The sequence below is a fragment of the Protomyctophum parallelum genome, assembly GCF_964188405.1.
Source record: "Protomyctophum parallelum genome assembly, chromosome: 17".
Lineage (NCBI taxonomy): Eukaryota > Metazoa > Chordata > Actinopteri > Myctophiformes > Myctophidae > Protomyctophum > Protomyctophum parallelum.
Genome location: NC_139719.1, coordinates 43,864,229 through 43,875,674, shown reverse-complemented (window position 1 = coordinate 43,875,674; position 11,446 = coordinate 43,864,229). Strand labels below are relative to the sequence as shown.

The 11,446-nt window shown below is 44.8% G+C and overlaps 1 protein-coding gene across 1 annotated transcript; it reads left to right on the top strand.

Annotated features, from left to right (window-relative positions):
- Nucleotides 1-1,731: 1,731 nt before the first annotated feature.
- Nucleotides 1,732-10,941, top strand: LOC310874789 (5-hydroxytryptamine receptor 3A-like; the record flags this gene model as incomplete). Its single annotated transcript, XM_083787653.1, has 8 exons — nucleotides 1,732-1,836; nucleotides 3,260-3,369; nucleotides 3,607-3,776; nucleotides 4,561-4,715; nucleotides 8,519-8,729; nucleotides 8,849-8,977; nucleotides 10,194-10,291; nucleotides 10,711-10,941. 8 exons carry the CDS (start codon nucleotides 1,732-1,734, stop codon nucleotides 10,939-10,941), a joined length of 1,209 nt encoding a protein of 402 aa, XP_083643779.1.
- Between the last annotated feature and the right edge of the window lie 505 nt (nucleotides 10,942-11,446).

Sequence of the window (11,446 nt, the reverse complement as noted above, 5' to 3'; positions counted from 1 at the left end):
ATTCTAAAAATGTCTTCTACATCCTGACAGTTTTCCATTCTGACCTGAGATCAGATTCTAAAAATGTCTTCTACATCCTGACAGTTTTCCATTCTGACCTGAGATCAGATTCTAAAAATGTCTTCTACATCCTGACAGTTTTCCATTCTGACCTGAGATCAGATTCTAAAAATGTCTTCTATGTCAGTCGCTCTTCGATGTTTCAAAAATAGCAGACCTACAAGCTCGTAGCGCGCCACTCTTTATACTTATAATAATCATAATAATAAGCTTTATTTATATATAGCACCTTTCAAAACAGCGTTAAACAAAGTGCTTTACAACAAAGGAACGATACAAGAAAACGGTACACAAACCTGCAGGACATTTTAAAACCGTGGCAAAACAAAATGCAAATAACCAACAATTATGTACAAAATAGTAGTATTAACTAAAGCAGAGATTAACACAATCAAGGGAGATTAGGGTATACATACTCACACTCACACACGAGGCGTTGTGAGCTTGTAGATCAGCTATTTTCGTCTATTTTGGAGGGGGGGGGAGGTGGTTAAAAAAAATAAGACTGAAAATACTCTTTAACAAACACAACACTATAGAATGATAGTGTTGTCAATAAGTCTATGGAATACCGGTATATGAAAAAGTTTAATCTGCAACAGAGTTTTATACAATGTGGGGGGGGGGGGGGTGTCTCTCTATAAGGCATCCTTGGCCTAAAAGATCTCTGCTGTAGGCTCCACATTATGGTATAGAAGTGCAGGGCCTCTCGTGTTTAGAGATTTCTATAGGTGGGTTATTTTATGTTCTGGAGGTGTACTTACAGTTATAGAGCAAGTCCTGACGTCAATCACTCGTCCCCTCCATTCCCCTGGTTCACGGAAGTAATTTCTCTACGGAGAATAAACACGGGGTGATCTTAATATCGTTTCATATAAGCATTGTGGTCCAAAAATAAACAAGCTGTCTCTGCGTTATTGTCAGGGAGGTGATCTGTATAGTTTGCAACAGTCAGTCATATATGATACAGTCTGCTTCTAGCGAAAATGTAACTAATTCAGTAGCAGTAACATTAGCGTTTTCTCTCAGTCAGTTGATTCTTCATATCCATATGAGTGAAACGGCCGGGATGATTTGTTTATTTTTCAAACACCTAAAATCCCCCTATGGGGATTACAATGCAAATAAAAAAGGACATGAACCCGTGGATTTGCGCTCTCTACCGATATTGATGTCAGACTTGTTCTATCGTGCAGGATTGGCGTTCGCCTCTAGGGCCCAATGTGATTAAAACCTTTCATCAAAATCTCTGACAGTGTCTGATATTAATGATGTCTGCCATCGCCCCAGAGCTATTATAGAAGGCGTAATGGCCTCTCAATGACCACAGCGCTAATGGATAATGTTTTCTCTTTTGAGTTCATTGGATTGGATTTTCAGGTTTCCGGTTTCAAGAGGCGAGCTTTTAACAAAATACTTCCTTTCCCTTGCCTGATGGATGGAGGGGAAAGGAACTGGTAGGAATAACGTGTTCCTTCCATACCCCGTGCAACTCCCGTCTATTGGTTCTCTGTATCGTTCCAATTTGTATCGTTCCAATTTCTTCTCTGTAAAAATAATAATAAATCTCTAACCCTAACCCGTTGTTCTATACTCAACTCTTGGTTTCTGCCAGCTGGCGTTTCTCCAGACAAGGTGTGTAGTTACCACGACGTTTTAACCCACCTGAACATGAGGAAGGACAACGAGCTGTATGTGGCCACGCGGCCCGTCCTGGACCACACCACGCCCACCGTGGTGATGCTGGAAGTGGAGCTCAACGCCATCCTAGACATGGTAGGTGAACGTTGTGTTTTTGGGGTGCATATGTTGGTTAGACCAGAGCGTAGAGTAGGAGAGTAGCGACTAGCGTAGCGCTGGAAGTGGAGCTAAACGCCATCTTAGACATGGTAGGTGACGTTGTGTTTTTGGGGTGAATATGTTGGTTAGACCAGAGCGTAGAGTAGGAGAGTAGGAGAGTAGCGTAGTGCTGGAAGTGTCTTAGACATGGTGTGTGTGAACGTTTGTTTTTTTATACATACGCATTTCTGCTATATAGGGTTGTCCCGATCGGATCGGGTGATCGGAAAATCGGGGCCGATAGACGTCATTTTCAAATGATCGGAATCGGATCGGGGGCCAAAAAAAACCCTTTTGGTGTTTTAAGCATAGCCATTGAAAAATAGTGGATCTACAAGCTTGTAGATCCACTATTTTTGGAGAAAAAAAACGTGAAAATGTTGCAACTAAGGGGGTCCCTGGAACAACATATTTTCAGATGGGGGTCCCTGGAACAACATATTCTCAGATGGGGGTCCCTGGAACAACATATTCTCAGATGGTGTCCCTGGAACAACATATTCTCAGATAGGGGGTCCCTGGAACAACATATTGTCTGATGGGGGTCCCTGGAACAACATATTGTCAGATGGGGGTTCCCTGGAACAACATATTGTCAGATGGGGGTCCCTGGAACAACATATTGTCAGATGGGGGTTCCCTGGAACAACATATTCTCAGATAGGGGGTCCCTGGAACAACATATTGTCAGATGGGGGTCCCTGGAACAACATATTGTCAGATGGGGGTTCCCTGGAACAACATATTGTCAGATGGGGGTTCCCTGGAACAACATATTGTCAGATGGGGGTCGCGGCCAAATTACATATAAAAAACAACGTTTTTCAGAAAACTGTGGTGAATTATAGAAGACATTTCTTTGAATTTTGACCTCAGGTCTGGATTAAGAGAGATCATGCCACACATTAAATAAATAGAGCAGTTATGTGATTGGTGTATACATGTATGCAGAGAGAGAGCCATGATATGTATTTTGTTTTGTTTACATGCATAACGTGTTGCCTCGTCTGTAGCGTGCACTTTTATTTGCTGCTTATAATATATCTGCGCGTTTTCATCAGATAATATGTTTTGTTTTCTGGAAAATGTCTCATAAAAGTATATACTGTACTCACTGCATAATGTGTTCATTCGTAGGTTGACAAAGACCAGAAATTAATTTCATACATCTTTATCGAAATGGTGAGTTCTATATACAACAACATAATAATATGAAGAATACCGTTGGACGATGCGTAGTAAACTAAATCTAATGCTATAGTGACAGGAGTGATGGTTAATTAACGACCTCGTTTCAGAAAACGCTCGTCTCTACTTAATATGATAACGGATACAGTTTGTCATTTCTCTTCTACTGCAGCTGTGGACGAACGAGCACATATCCTGGGATCCCTCCGTCTTCTGTGGGATTGAGAATGTTTCTGTGCCCAGCGAGTGGCTCTGGAAACCTGACGTCCTCATCGATGAGAGGTGGGAATTAAGCAATATTACACAAGAGGGTGTTGTTTAACGTGATTATTGCCACGACAGTGATGCGGTAGGGGAACGAGACGGAGTCGAGTTCCGCAAGCATCACTGAAGCGTGCGTGCGTGTCTGTGCGTGTGTGCGTGTCTGTGCGTGTGTGCGTGTCTGTGCAAGCGTGCGTGCGTGCCTGTGCGTGCCTGCGTGCGTGTCTGTGCGTGCGTGCGTGTGTACTTCTCTTGCAGGTTAGAGAAGGACAAGGCTGCTCTAAACCCGTACGTCCGCGTCACTCACAACGGGACGGTTTACGTCACCAATGACGAGGTGGTCGTCAGCAGCTGCAGGATGCACATCTACAAGTTCCCCTTCGACACTCAGTCCTGCAACCTGACGTTCGCCTCTGGGATATACTTCGGTGAGGGTTAAGTTCATGTGCGTGTGAGTGCCTGCGTGCATGAACTCAGGGGTAGAGTGACTGGGTTGCCAGTTCGAACCCTGTGGGCTCCCCCAGAGTTAGTGTCGAAGTGTCCTTGAGCAAGACACTGAAACACAGAATTTCTCCTGATGTGCTGGTTGGTGCCTTGCATGGCTTCCGCGGTGTATTAATGTATGGGTGAATGTAATGCACAACCTCTGCAAAGCCTATATATAAATGCACCATTTTCCATTTGAACAAGTGGGTGGTAAAATGCTACAACTTTTGGGTTATGTTAATTCTCAAGTTTCCTAACAGATTAATTTCACTGCAGAGAGTCTCTGGATTACCTCAGTGCTTTTGTTTTCTCCTGCTTTCTCCTTTCATACCAGCCAGAGAAGAGCAGCTCAAAGTGTTTGTTTTCTCCTGTTTTCTCTCATACGGTCAGCCAGAGAAGTGCAGCTCAAAGTGTTTGTTTTCTCCTGTTTCCTCTCATACGGTCAGCCAGAGAAGTGCAGCTCAAAGTGTTTGTTTTCTCCTGTTTCCTCTCATACGGTCAGCCAGAGAAGTGCAGCTCAAAGTGTTTGTTTTCTCCTGTTTCCTCTCATACGGTCAGCCAGAGAAGTGCAGCTCAAAGTGTTTGTTTTCTCCTGTTTTCTCTCATACGGTCAGCCAGAGAAGTGCAGCTCAAAGTGTTTGTTTTCTCCTGTTTCCTCTCATACGGTCAGCCAGAGAAGTGCAGCTCAAAGTGTTTGTTTTCTCCTGTTTCCTCTCATACGGTCAGCCAGAGAAGTGCAGCTCAAAGCGCTCCTGGACAAAAAAGACACCAGGTTCTTTTCCATGATGATGATGCGGGCCGAGTACGAGTGGAAGTTTGAAAGCATCGCAATCACCGAACTCAACGAGACGTTCTACAGAGCCCAGCGGATCGTCTATACTGTAGGTGTATTATTATTATTATTATTATTATTATTATTATTATTATCTACACTGTAGGTATATTCAGTACCGAGCCCAGCGGGTCGTCTACACTGTAGGTATATTCCTCAGACTGGCTGGGAAGTGTCCTACATTTTAATTTAAACTGCTACAGCAGAGCCATCTAATAGAAGAGTTAGGACATTGAGGGGGCAGAAACCCAGAGCCATCTAATAGAAGAGTTAGGACATTGAGGGGGCAGAAACCCAGAGCCATCTAATAGAAGAGTTAGGACATTGAGGGGGCCGAAACCCAGAGCCATCTAATAGAAGAGTTAGGACATTGAGGGGGCAGAAACCCAGAGCCATCTAATAGAAGAGTTAGGACATTGAGGGGGCAGAAACCCAGAGCCATCTAATAGAAGAGTTAGGACATTGAGGGGGCAGAAACCCAGAGCCATCTAATAGAAGAGTTAGGACATTGAGGGGGCAGAAACCCAGAGCCATCTAATAGAAGAGTTAGGACATTGAGGGGGCAGAAACCCAGAGCCATCTAATAGAAGAGTTAGGACATTGAGGGGGCAGAAACCCAGAGCCATCTAATAGAAGTTAGGACATTGAGGGGGCAGAAACCCAGAGCCATCTAATAGAAGAGTTAGGACATTGAGGGGGCAGAAACCCAGAGCCATCTAATAGAAGAGTTAGGACATTGAGGGGGCAGAAACCCAGAGCCATCTAATAGAAGAGTTAGGACATTGAGGGGGCAGAAACCCAGAGCCATCTAATAGAAGAGTTAGGACATTGAGGGGGCAGAAACCCAGAGCCGTCTAATAGAAGAGTTAGGACATTGAGGGGGCAGAAACCCAGAGCCATCTAATAGAAGAGTTAGGACATTGAGGGGGCAGAAACCCAGAGCCGTCTAATAGAAGAGTTAGGACATTGAGGGGGCAGAAACCCAGAGCCATCTAATAGAAGAGTTAGGACATTGAGGGGGCAGAAACCCAGAGCCATCTAATAGAAGAGTTAGGACATTGAGGGGGCAGAAACCCAGAGCCATCTAATAGAAGAGTTAGGACATTGAGGGGGCAGAAACCCAGAGCCATCTAATAGAAGAGTTAGGACATTGAGGGGGCAGAAACCCAGAGCCGTCTAATAGAAGAGTTAGGACATTGAGGGGGCAGAAACCCAGAGCCATCTAATAGGAGAGTTAGGACATTGAGGGGTCAGAAACCCAGAGCCATCTAATAGAAGAGTTAGGACATTGAGGGGGCAGAAACCCAGAGCCGTCTAATAGAAGAGTTAGGACATTGAGGGGGCAGAAACCCAGAGCCATCTAATAGGAGAGTTAGGACATTGAGGGGTCAGAAACCCAGAGCCATCTAATAGAAGAGTTAGGACATTGAGGGGGCAGAAACCCAGAGCCGTCTAATAGAAGAGTTAGGACATTGAGGGGGCAGAAACCCAGAGCCATCTAATAGGAGAGTTAGGACATTGAGGGGGCAGAAATCCAGAGCCATCTAATAGAAGAGTTAGGACATTGAGGGGGCAGAAACCCAGAGCCGTCTAATAGAAGAGTTAGGACATTGAGGGGGCAGAAACCCAGAGCCATCTAATAGAAGAGTTAGGACATTGAGGGGGCAGAAACCCAGAGCCATCTAATAGAAGAGTTAGGACATTGAGGGGGCAGAAACCCAGAGCCGTCTAATAGAAGAGTTAGGACATTGAGGGGGCAGAAACCCAGAGCCATCTAATAGGAGAGTTAGGACATTGAGGGGGCAGAAATCCAGAGCCATCTAATAGAAGAGTTAGGACATTGAGGGGGCAGAAATCCAGAGCCATCTAATAGAAGAGTTAGGACATTGAGGGGGCAGAAACCCAGAGCCATCTAATAGAAGAGTTAGGACATTGAGGGGGCAGAAACCCAGAGCCATCTAATAGAAGAGTTAGGACATTGAGGGGGCAGAAACCCAGAGCCATCTAATAGAAGAGTTAGGACATTGAGGGGGCAGAAACCCAGAGCCATCTAATAGAAGAGTTAGGACATTGAGGGGGCAGAAACCGAGCGCTGTTCATGCAGCCTGAACTGAGACAAGCTGGAGTTGAAAATACATTGTTTTCAACCAGGGGCGGCGCACATAAGAGCTATTTTAAGCATGTGTGCAACATGACAACTGTTTTTAAGTAGTGTACAGTAACAACTAAAGTTAGTCTCTTTAATGTTTATGTTGTACTATTACTGTCTACAAAACAATCTAAAATAAAGGAATTTAAGATCATTAAAGCTGGGCTGTACGTTGCCTGAATCCAATGCATTTCTGCCTACTCCCGGTCCAGGACTTGTCCCAGTTGGTTGTCCCGATTCTCAATAGAAGTCTATGTAGGAGAGCCTCCATTGGACTGAAGCCAATAGAAGTCTATGTAGGAGAGCCTCCATTGGACTGAAGCCAATACAAGTCTATGTAGGAGAGCCTCCATTGGACTGAAGCCAATAGAAGTCTATGTAGGAGAGCCTCCATTGGACTGAAGCCAATAGAAGTCTATGTAGGAGAGCCTCCATTGGACTGAAGCCAATAGAAGTCTATGTAGGAGAGCTTCCATTGGACTGAAGCCAATAGAAGTCTATGTAGGAGAGCCTCCATTGGACTGAAGCCAATAGAAGTCTATGTAGGAGAGCCTCCATTGGACTGAAGCCAATAGAAGTCTATGTAGGAGAGCCTCCATTGGACTGAAGCCAATAGAAGTCTATGTAGGAGAGCCTCCATTGGACTGAAGCCAATAGAAGTCTATGTAGGAGAGCCTCCATTGGACTGAAGCCAATAGAAGTCTATGTAGGAGAGACTCCATTGGACTGAAGCCAATATAAGTCTATGTAGGAGAGCCTCCATTGGACTGAAGCCAATAGAAGTCTATGTAGGAGAGCCTCCATTGGACTGAAGCCAATAGAAGTCTATGTAGGAGAGCCTCCATTGGACTGAAGCCAATATAAGTCTATGTAGGAGAGCCTCCATTGGACTGAAGCCAATAGAAGTCTATGTAGGAGAGCCTCCATTGGACTGAAGCCAATAGAAGTCTATGTAGGAGAGCCTCCATTGGACTGAAGCCAATAGAAGTCTATGTAGGAGAGCCTCCATTGGACTGAAGCCAATAGAAGTCTATGTAGGAGAGCCTCCATTGGACTGAAGCCAATAGAAGTCTATGTAGGAGAGCCTCCATTGGACTGAAGCCAATATAAGTCTATGTAGGAGAGCCTCCATTGGACTGAAGCCAATATAAGTCTATGTAGGAGAGCCTCCATTGGACTGAAGCCAATATAAGTCTATGTAGGAGAGCCTCCATTGGACTGAAGCCAATATAAGTCTATGTAGGAGAGCCTCCATTGGACTGAAGCCAATATAAGTATATGTAGGAGAGCCTCCATTGGACTGAAGCCAATATAAGTCTATGTAGGAGAGCCTCCATTGGACTGAAGCCAGTAGAAGTCTATGTAGGAGAGCCTCCATTGGACTGAAGCCAATAGAAGTCTATGTAGGAGAGCCTCCATTGGACTGAAGCCAATAGAAGTCTATGTAGGAGAGCCTCCATTGGACTGAAGCCAATAGAAGTCTATGTAGGAGAGCCTCCATTGGACTGAAGCCAATAGAAGTCTATGTAGGAGAGCCTCCATTGGACTGAAGCCAATAGAAGTCTATGTAGGAGAGCCTCCATTGGACTGAAGCCAATAGAAGTCTATGTAGGAGAGACTCCATTGGACTGAAGCCCCATGAAGTGAACACAGTTTGCGTAACTCTGTCTAAATCTAAGGCTCTATAACGTCTCCTCCTATAGATCACCATGAAGAGGAAGGCCGTCCTCTACATTGTCAACTTCCTGTTGCCCGTCCTGTTCTTCCTGTGTCTAGACATGGCGTCTTTCCTGATCCCGGACGGCGGCGGAGAGAAGCTGAGCTTCAAGATCACCGTGCTGCTGGCCGTCACCGTCTTACAGCTCATTCTCAACGACATCCTGCCCGCCACGTCCAACAGGATGCCCATCATAGGTACAACGCTCACGGGATATGTTTCTTTTTTTAATCTGTTGGATTATTATCATTCATATTATACAGTATGTATTTAGAAGTCATGGTTACGTTCATCATCTAGTGTCTCTGGCTCACAGCGATGTACTGCATGGGAACCTTTTCTCTGATGCTTCTGAGTCTGCTGGAGACGGTCGTGGTGACGTTTCTGTTAGCAAAAGACTCCCAGAAGACGGCGGACGAGACCGACGGCCATAGCTGTGACAGAGGTGAGACTTTACAACACAATTACAGGTTTGGCACCAAAAAGGCCTTTCATGGGACGGCTGGGAGAGTTTATAGGGTTCACAGGACCGCCGGGTTATAGCCGTGTTCTCTGGGGTTATGATGACGGGGGCAATCTGGGAACCCGTCGGCAAAACAACGTTAAAACAGCACCCTCTATAGGAGACGGGGGGTAACAACCTAGTGAGAGCAAGGAAGGGCAGATAGGGGGAGGCATCGGTGTCGTAATGAGAAACGTTGCGCATGATTGAGAAAAGAACAGGGATAGTGATTAAAAAAAACACATTGTAGCAAAATGGACATCCAATCCACTTTATTTATATAGCACATTTCAAAACTCAGAGTTTACAAAGTGCTGTAAAGGCGAAAAATGAAAACAAAATGCACTAAAGCTACCACACAGAAAAACAACAGCGAGAAAACAAAGTACAAACAGTGATAACAACTGAGACACATTACAGAAAAGCAACAGAAAAGCAACAGCATCACAGTGAGACGAAACATATACAAGGACTTGAAGGACCGAAGGAACTCAAGCGGGGTTAAAAGCCAAGGTATAGAGGTGGGTCTTTAGGCCAGATTTAAAAGTCTCGATGGAAGGGGCCAATTTGACGTGGGAGGGGAGTGCGTTCCATAGTTTGGGGGCTACAACAGAGAAGGCACGGTCACCTCTGGACATGCCGACTCTAGGGGATAGCAACTTTCTTCAGAGAGAACAATATTATGCCAATATGTGTCAATTGCTCTCTCCATTCGTTCATATAACCCATTCTGACCGGGCACCCATTTTGGTGTCGGCATCATGTTATGCTTTAGCTATTGAAAAATAGCAGATCTACAAGCTCATATGGCGCGATACGACCTTGTAGGTCTGCTATTTTTGAAAAAATCGAAGAACGACTGACATTTCTAGAATCTGATCTCAGGTCAGAATGGGTTCATCAGACCAGTGTGTGTCCGGCGGAAACCTCGTATGAATCTGATCTCAGGTCAGAATGGGATAAGAGAAAGAAGAAAGCTGATATTATATATTATACCACACCACAGACAAAAGTTTTACATGGTCAATTTGTGCCGAAACACAACGTCTTGTTCATCTTATTCCTTAATCTTTGGAATTCATTGTTCAAAATCCTCAACCATGAATATTGTGAATGGTTTTACTCATCAGTCATGTGGTTTAATTGTGTGTCATTTCAGAGAAGAGAAGCAAGTGGTGTCCTCCCTGCTTTTACAATGTCCCCCCTGATGGTGGCGCCAGAGAGACAACCCACGAGCCTCTTAGTGTGGCTGAAAAGGTTAGCACATGATGTCACCATGTAGTGTGTTTATAGATGAATACAATTATGCGCTGGAATTGATTAATACATGAATACTAATTCATCCGAAACTTCAAGACTGTGTCTCCCTCTAACCCATTCTGACCGGGCACCCATTTTGGTGTCGGCATCATGTTATGCTTTAGCTATTTAAAAATAGCAGATCTACAAGCTCATATCGCGCCACCGAGTGGCGCGATACGAGCTTGTAGGTCTGCTATTTTTGAATAATCGAAGAACGACTGACATTTTTGGAATCTGATCTCAGGTCAGAATGGGTTAATCAGACCAGTGTGTGTCCGGCGGAAACCTCGTATGAATCTGATCTCAGGTCAGAATGGGCTAATCATTGTCGTCGAACCTATAATCTACCTAATCTAATGTAATGTGTGTTTCAGGACAGCGATCTCAAAGGGGAATCTGGTGGATTCCAGGTGATCCTGGACCAGCTGAGAGATCTGGAGAAGAACCTGCGTTCGTTCCTCAAGAGCGAGGAAGATGGAGGCAGGCCTGGAGGTTACTGGAGCAGAACGGCCACCAGAATCAACCGAGCGTTCTTCATTTTCTACCTGACGACAGTCGTGGTGTTTCTGTCCGTCATCTTTAATGAATGGAGTCCTGAATACTGAAACGGGACACAGAGACCGAGACATCTTTAATGAATGGAGTCCTGAATACTGAAACGAGACACAGAGACCGAGACATCTTTAATGAATGGAGTCCTGAATACTGAAACGGGACACAGAGACCGAGACATCTTTAATGAATGGAGTCCTGAATACTGAAACGGGACACAGAGACCGAGACATCTTTAATGAATGGAGTCCTGAATACTGAAACGGGACACAGAGACCGAGACATCTTTAATGAATGGAGTCCTGAATACTGAAACGGGACACAGAGACCGAGACATCTTTAATGAATGGAGTCCTGAATACTGAAACGGGACACAGAGACCGAGACATCTTTAATGAATGGAGTCCTGAATACTGAAACGAGACACAGAGACCGAGACATCTTTAATGAATGGAGTCCTGAATACTGAAACGGGACACAGAGACCGAGACATCTTTAATGAATGGAGTCCTGAATACTGAAACGAGACACAGAGACCGAGACATCTTTAATGAATGG